The following is an 8,761-nucleotide window of genomic DNA, read 5'->3' on the forward strand; positions in this document are numbered from 1 at the left end:
CTATTATATATTAATTAATAATCATATTTTTATTAAATTAATATATCACTAACTCAAATTAATGTATCAATTGTGATAAAATATGTGATAGAAAGAAAGGGAGAGAGAAATAATTAATAAAATATGTATTTGATGTATGTACAGTAACTTTTAAATTTAGAAAAACTTTTGAAAGTCACTGTAATTAAATTCTAAATATTTAGAATTTGACTAATTCATTGTGAGCATATTTTGCTCTCTAATAGCTAAATATTTATTAGATTTTTAGCTAATCTAATGAGAGTGCTCTTACGCGCACTTATACATGCAGATTCATTAAATTTTTAGCTAATCCAATGAGAGAACTCTTATGCGCGCTTACACATGCAGATGTATGGCCTTATATCGCGGGAATAGTGGGATGACAGCATTGAGTAGCACCGCAACATAGATCATTGGCTTCTACGTACACATTATATATCTGATCAGAGGAAACTCAAGGACGTTTTTCCTTTATAATGGAGAAAATCATTGTACTTTTCCACCAAAATAATGGCAGATCATACGATACAACCTGGATCCTAATCCATATCCAACTAATTAATACCTATTTTCCATCGTGAAAGATACATATCTTATTCAATCTAAAATCTCCCCAGATCTGATCACTCTTCTCTCGGTAATTATACATTACATTCAAAGCATAAAGGGGAAAAAGAAAAAAAGAAAAAAGCAAGGCATGCATTTGGTGATCAAGCAGAAAAATCAAGTGATCTTCTGATCATCTACACATTTGAGGATGATGAGAGGGTGTGAGCTCACAATCCGATGAGTAGCACCCAATCTTTTCGTTTTCTGCATCGAAACCAACCTCATGCAAGTAGAATACCTCCCTTTTCTCTTCAACCGCCTTCAAGATTTTCTCGAACACAGATACTTCACACGGAATTTTGAGCACGCCCTCTTGTTGGAAGCCAAATTCTTCTTCGGCTTCTCGCAATAATATCCCGAATGCTTGGTGACCCAAGTAGTGCGTCGGGATGATGAATCTCTTCAGCTCCTTCCCTACACAAACGGCAAGAAAGCCTTTCGGGACGACATCGTTGGAAGCCCCCGCAACATCTGAGAAGGAGAGTGTTCTCTTTAGGAACTTGATGCTTTTACTGCCATTGCTAATATTGGTGGTGCTGTTAGAGCTAGAAGTACTAGAAGTATTAATGGAGCTATTTTTTGGAGCACTAGCAAGCTTTTTCCACTTCTTGAGGATCTGTTGAAGCCTAACAATCTCTCTGATCTTGTTAGACTTCTTTGAATCCATGAACTTGCTTGCTTGCTACAAAGAAGGCTAGCTGCTAGCTGTGACTTTTTCTCCTCCCTCGGATGCTTCTCTGTGTGAAAGCACAAGTGGGTGGTGGTGTAAGTATTTAAAGAAGTGAACTGAGTCGATCATTATCATTAATTATTTGTCGATATTTTTTATATATATTTATATATATATATGATTAAAATATGGGTACATCGGTTAGTACTGGTGTCTGGTGCAACTGCCTTAGCCCTCATCATGATGAATTAATCATGAATTCTATCAAGTGGTTTTTGTTTGTTTAGTGATGATCTAGTCCCTGGCCGGTGAATGGCTACTAGATTTCAACCTGACTCTCTTGGCCCTGTCTTCTGCACCTGCAATTTTAGCTTAATACTCTCATTTTATGTGTAAAATAAGCCACCCTGAGACAAAGAAAGATAGCCGGGCCGGCAGCATATATAATTGACCATCTGACCATTAATTGACACTTTTTATTCTTTAAAAGTTCTCAATTTACTGTTTTTCCTTCGAAGAAAAGCATATGGTCAAGTAACTTTTTACGTACGTACCAAGCGAAATACACATGAAATATAATCTACCCAGTTCATGGCGGTAAAACCATCCACTTGCAGATAAATTATATTCATGCAATTATAATCTTTGCAGCAGTTTCAAATGATGCAACTTGCGGGATGTGACAGAGATCTGAGTCTTTTTTTTTTTTTTTGTCTGAATTTAAGTGACTAATTATCTCCAATGATCTCGTGCGTGTGTATGGAAGCTGGTTAGTCGTTGATCTTTAGTACATTAATTAATTAGTTAATTTATAGCAAGTTGTAGCTTGTTTTGATGCAATCGCTTTATAGGATCAGATGCTCTCCGCCATTAACATTATTACAGCTCTCTCGATCGGCTGATCCGTCTGTATATATATCTCTATCTTGATTCCAATTTAATGTTATTTAGTCAATTGTTGTGGTCTTTTGTTTGTTTTTTTTTTTAATTAAACTATTCGGTGTGCTTCGAAAGGTCGTGGAAGATGTCAGTACTCAAGAAATTCCATGTGAAATGCCGATGTCCTTCTATAAAGAAAGAAAGAGAGAAGAAGGAAAACGTAATAAAGCTAGCCCACGAGGTTGACATCTTAATTAATCAGTACGCTGTGCTCAGAGAGAACATGGATGTCCTTTTCATTCAATCATGAAATCACTTTTTTATATCTATTTGACCAATATTGGATTAATGATTACTTAGAGAATTACTTGTGGTATTTTATATATACTTGGAACTTGGATGTTCATGGAATCAAAAATCTCTCTCCTCGTTGATCAACATACATTACATGCATGCATGGAGAAGAATATATATGAGTTTGTTCTCCCGATTGTAACCATTGTAAGGGATTTTTTCCCTATCGACCCTTAAAGCAAGCTCGTGAGGGATCATTGGGGAAGTAAGTCAGAGAGCTCAGCCAACCCCAGTCGAGCCCAACGACCCTCCTCTAAAAGGAGTCAGTAGGTCTTTGCAGAGTACTCGGCCCATGAGCAAAACTTACCCACGAAGCAACCAACGCATAAGGAAAGTGGACGGTAGGGCAGATGAGATTCATCGCCCTAACACCACCCCAATGACGAAGTACCATCAGGAACCTGCATAAGCAGGTGGGCGGGAAATATGGAGAACACGTGATCTCTTTACAGCAAGCATAAAGAGGGTTAACAGGGAACCCTTCTGGGTAAAGTAAGTCAGGGAGCCACGCCGCATTAATAGTGTCACTCCCCGAACTCCACCTCGCATTAATAACGCTACCCAAGAAGCCACACCGTATTAAAAGATTCTAACTAAATGAACAGTGGAAATGACATGAGTCCCTCAAAGTCAGGGATGAGTTGTCCCCACCATAAACCTAGTATAAAAACTAATCCCCGGGTACGAAAAACTCTCTCTAATCTCTCTAAATTTACGCACAAATTATAAACTTCTAAGGATATATACTGACTTTAACATCGGAGACTTTCCCGGCCACCACCAAAGCCCACCATTCTTTGTATTTGCTTAAGTGTGCAGCTGAAAGCCTGAAAACCTGAGTTTCAGAAACCCGGCCCAAAGACATGCGAAACACGACGTTAAAAACCATCACCACCAAATTAAGCATATATTTTCTTTTACATTTAGCGTAAAAATTATTGTTTTACTTTCATGCACCATATTATCGTGTATATATGGCAGCTTCCCTATCAAGAAGACTTCAGTATTAATTTGTTGAGAAAAAAAATGCCAAGGTCTCATCATAATCATCAAAAGGCAAAAGGGAGTACATGAAGATCTAGCAAACTATTCATGATCGAAATATCATGCAATTAATGATGAAATGTCATTAATTAGCTACCGAAATAGATTAGTTGTATATTCATCGATCGCATGCACTATAGTACTGTTTAATTAATCTCATATATATATATATATATATGAAAAAGCAGTGGTTCTACCAATCACTACACCTAGAGGGGGTGAATAGGTGTATTCCAATTTTGATAGTCTTTTCAATATTAGAAACAAATAAACAGTTAATCAATGGACAAAAACAATTAACACAATGATTTTGGTCACGAAGTAGAAACTCATTTGAAGAACTTCTTCAAATTCTAAAACCACTCCGCGTGTAAGGCACCACCTAAAATCCACTATAGAAAAAGTTTATTACAACCAATTTAGAGACACTCACAAAACCTTTGTAGTTCCTAAACCTGGCTTGCAACATCACGAATGACCCACTCGATCTCTACACGCATGTAGTGTCGGAACTCCGACCTTCTATAGCTTTCCACGAGAACCTCTCGATCTCTGCATCACAACAGCTCCGGAAACCTTCCGGCCAACAACACGTCCACTTCAATGGACTTTGAATGAGATTTTATCTTGAGTGTGGTGTGGTGGATATGTGTTTGTCCAAGAGAGATTCACAAGGGAGGAAAAGGTTTCTCTCTTTGGCTCTTGAAACACTTAGGGTTTTGCACTATTTTTCCACACCACAGAACAGAAATGATCTGTTCTATTTATAGTCCCAGCAAGTCACGGCGCTCAAAACATGAATCTTTAGGTTGTCTTGAACATTGGCTCGAGCGAGGTGTCGAGCGAAGGTCGAGCGAACGTCTCTGGATGAGTTCTGCTCGCGCGCAACATCGAGCGCACATCGAGCGAACCACTCTGGATGGGTTCCGCTCGAGCGCCACGTCAAGCTCACCTCGAGCGAACCACTCTGGATGGGTTCTACTCGAGCGCCACGTCAAGCTCACCTTGAGCGAACCACTCTGTTTGGTTTCCGCTCGAGCGCTGAGTCGAGCGCATATCGAGCGAACCACTCTGGATAGGTTCTGCTCGAGCGTCACATCAAGCTCACCTCGAGCGAACCACTCTGCCTGGGTTACGCTCGAGCGCTGAGTCGAGCGCACATCGAGCGAACCACTCTGGATGGGTTCTGCTCGAGCGCCACGTCAAGCTCATCTCGAGTGAACCACTCTGCCTGGGTTCCGCTCGAGCGCTGAGTCGAGCGCACATCGAGCGAACACCTCTGGAAGGTTCCGCTCGAGCGCCAGTCGAGCCATGTTGAGCACACTTCAATCTTTTTCATATATCAATGCATCAACACTTGTTACAACTCAACTTTACATAGGTTTTCACAAGAATATGCCAATTAACTCATTTTTCCCTCAACAATATATATATATATATAGTACTCTTAAGCTAGTTGCATGTTCTTATATATTATAATTAGATCATCAGCTAAAACTAATTGGTCATGTACATACAAGTACTAAATTCACACACACACACACACGCACACGGTTTGTTTGCATTATACTGCTAGTTGTTTTAAACTAGAAAGTAATTAATAATGGGTTTACGATTTGGTCAAAGGTCGTAGAGATGAGATGCACAAATCGTACACTTTGGTTTAAGTGCTCTTTAAATTCCGGTTTTTATGTTATTAATTAGTATGATCTGATCTATGTATTGGAGAAGTGATAACCAATATCTTAATCCCTAGATGATTGCTCAGCACATGAAGTTTAGCTACGGGAGTATGGATCAGTACTATTTATCTTTCGCTATATATATATATATATATAATGGGTTTCCTGAACTGTTGCATGTTGATCTCCATGCATTTGCATTGAAGTTTGTTTCTCATCACATGACCCCCGGTTTATGGACATGATTATATTATGGTTATGCAAGCATTGTAGCAATTTGAAAATCCTCTCTCTCTCTCTCAACACATGTTGGAACTTGGAATGATCGATAAAACCATGACACGTACAGACTAAGAAGTTCAATCTAATATGGTATCTTAAAAAGTGTTCAACTTTTAAGTTATAACAGCTAGGTTATTATAAGTATATAGCAGCCACGTACATATGCAATTAACACTTATTTTACCTGCATGCGGTAGTATTCAGCGTAAAGGACATGCATCGAACTGAATTATTGTCTCTTTGGAAGACAAATTAAACAATAATTAGAAATGACTTCATACATATATAGAGCTTGTTCCAATAAAATAGAGTTATAATATGACACGTGTTTTCTCTGGTATACATAAGCTAGCTCTAGCTAGTACGTACTTCTTAATTAAGCATGCATCTTATATATTCTAAGCGCCTAAGTATTCTTATATGTAAAGAGAAAAATAAATTAACAACTTCCAAGTTTATTTCTCAAATATTAATTAGTGAAGGCCTATCTGGTCCTTCATGCTCTTCATCATTCATTCATAGCACATTATATATAGGCAGAATAAAGCACCTATTTCAGTAATATCAGTTTTATCCACCAACTCCTTGCAGAAAAAATGAGAGAGAGATTGAGAGAGAGAGAGAGAGAGAGAGAGAGATCCACAAGACAAAGAATTGTCATCTCGTATATTACATCGATCTCCAGTTTTAATTTCCTCATGAGTTAGAAAACAAAAACAAACCTAATGATTATTCTGGCTTTCTGTGTCTCCATGATGATCAGGTGCATGCATATATCTATAATGGGCAAAAGGAGGTGAATGCATATTGCAGAGCAGCAGAAGGAAATTCGGAAATATTGTAATTAACTGCCAAAAATTATAGTCACAATATTTATTCGAGTTAATAACATGCATGACAAAAAAAAAAAATAGAAACCAGAATCCAAAAAAACATTATGCGATAGGACTGTCAGCTTCTCTCTCTCTCTCTCTCTCTCTCTATATATATATATATATAGCATATAATAATAAAAAAAAAGAAGAAAAAAAAAGAAATCACTAGCAAAATGCAAGGATTATAACAAACAATGAGCTGATAAAATTATAACTTTGGTCACTGCAAAAAAAACAAAAACAAAAAAACACAGAGCAACAACTGATCATGATCTCTAATTAATCCCCACTAATTACAAGCTGCAGTTAAAAATCTCTAGAACTACTGATCTCAGGCTTCAGTAATCAGTACCCTTTTTGACTTTTGTCCCGGCGCACGCGGAGAGTAGAAAACGTTTACAACGATATGGATTTAGCATTACCGAATTGAAGCAGCTAGCTAGCCACGTACGTCTGTCTTTTGTTGACAAAAGCTGGGAGCTTAGCTTGCTAGCTGCAGCAGATGGAGTAGGGTCTGATAAAGGAGGGACCAGAAAACCAAGCAAATGAACCGATTAACCGAATGGGTCAGGACTATACCCAGCTTCTTCTGCTCCATCTCTCTGCCAAATCAATTATTTATGAAAAATGATAAACACAAAATACTTTATACAATACTTTATACAGTAATATTTTAAAAAGATGAGTATTTTTATAAAATACCTTATAAAACTAATATAATTTTATAAAAATATCTTTATTTTATAATGTATTATAAAAAGTGTTATATAATATGTTTTATGTTTATCATTACTCATTATTTATAGGTCAAGTTTCAAAAATATATATGATCGATCATTAGCAAATAATGAAATTCTGTCGACTGACACAATCACACATTCATGATATGACATATTAATCTTTTATAATAATTTGCAACTCCCAAAATTAATAAAGCTACCATATCTTTATGCCCCTTCCAATCATATTTTCCACACAGTACACGTACATATTTATCCCATGCAGTCCATAAGTAATAATTGACTGTAGTACTGCATGATGCGCATGCAGCAGTAGTAGTACTTGACACATGATGAGAACAAACCTAGCTACATGAATAATTTGATAATTAATGAGTATTTTAATTTACATGTGGTACTGTTTTACAGTATTATATATCTAATATACTAAAAGTAATTTAATTTGTCGAAACATAAATTTTGTATTAATTAATGCATGCATGTCTCCAAGATATCATAATCCATGCAAATGCTTCAAACTCTAGATCAGTTGCCTCTTCGCTAAAGTTTTCAGGTTCTCTTAGTAGCCCATGCTATATATCTTACGTGTAAGTTGTAATGATTGGAGAGAGAGAGGGAGAGAGATATCAGAGAGAGAGAGAGACCGCCCACAAGCTGCAATGTCAGCACTATATTTTTAGCATCTTATTGGTATGATTATGCATATGAAAAATGTCCCAACCCCTATATATGGTCATGAGCATGTGCCGAGCGAGCGAGCGAGCATTGATTGGTGAAGCTTGAGATCAGCGTATCTAATTGAATCTGCATGTGCAGTTCACATGGTTTATGATCCGAGTACAACTGATGTTGTGCTGATCAAGCTGCTAGCTAGTGAGATTACTTCCAGCACGTAGATTACGCATACCCACAACAGAAAGGCATAAATTATATATCATGTGGCTCTGCATCGACTATTGAATTAGCCGTAGTACCTTTCCCATTTTACAAGTTTTTGCACGTTACATATATAGCTAGCTAAACCAATATATCATGTGTACATGTGTCTACATGATGTCATGTATATATATGGCTAACTTCAGAAATGCATAGATCTTGAAAACAATAATGGTATTTCTTCCATCAATCTGAAGCTCGATCTAGTACTGTATAATTACTTTCTTTTTGTCGGGATCTCTACAAAAAGAAACAAATCTTAATTCTCTTTAAAATAGTGTAACTTAATTTTAATACTAAAACACCTGATTTCAAAAGGGTCATTTTTTTTTTGTTTTATATTATTAGAAATCATATCATTTAAACCAAGATCTATGATTTTGGATGAAAATTATAGGTATTAGGTTGGCAATATTGGCGGACTTGGTCCCCAGCCTAGCTTCCAAGACAAAACCTTCCTTTTGTTGTTATATATGCATGATAATGTGTGTGCATATATATATATATAAAGATTGTCCCATAAGTTTCAATACTAACTAGACCTCAAATTTATATAAATAATAATACATAGAGCTCTGTTATACATCAGCCACTGTTTTACCCTACATTCCATACTTTTTATTTTTTCAACTTTATGTCAGACCCATTGCCATCACCTTCAACCTCTCT

The 8,761-nt window shown here is 36.8% G+C and overlaps 1 protein-coding gene across 1 annotated transcript; it reads right to left on the reverse strand.

The window, feature by feature from the left end:
- Positions 1–760: 760 nt before the first annotated feature.
- LOC121257441 (auxin-responsive protein SAUR72-like) lies at positions 761–1,342 on the reverse strand. The gene has a single exon (XM_041158444.1). The coding sequence runs from the start codon at positions 1,295–1,297 to the stop codon at positions 761–763; it is 537 nt and encodes a 178-aa protein (XP_041014378.1). The 5' UTR covers positions 1,298–1,342.
- Between the last annotated feature and the right edge of the window lie 7,419 nt (positions 1,343–8,761).

The sequence above is a fragment of the Juglans microcarpa x Juglans regia genome, chromosome 1D (genome assembly GCF_004785595.1).
Source record: "Juglans microcarpa x Juglans regia isolate MS1-56 chromosome 1D, Jm3101_v1.0, whole genome shotgun sequence".
In the NCBI taxonomy this organism is placed as follows: Eukaryota; Viridiplantae; Streptophyta; class Magnoliopsida; order Fagales; family Juglandaceae; genus Juglans; species Juglans microcarpa x Juglans regia.

Excerpts from the sequence above, each read along its gene's own strand:
- LOC121257441 (XM_041158444.1), bottom strand. The coding sequence starts at position 1,297 with ATGGATTCAAAGAAGTCTAACAAGATCAGAGAGATTGTTAGGCTTCAA.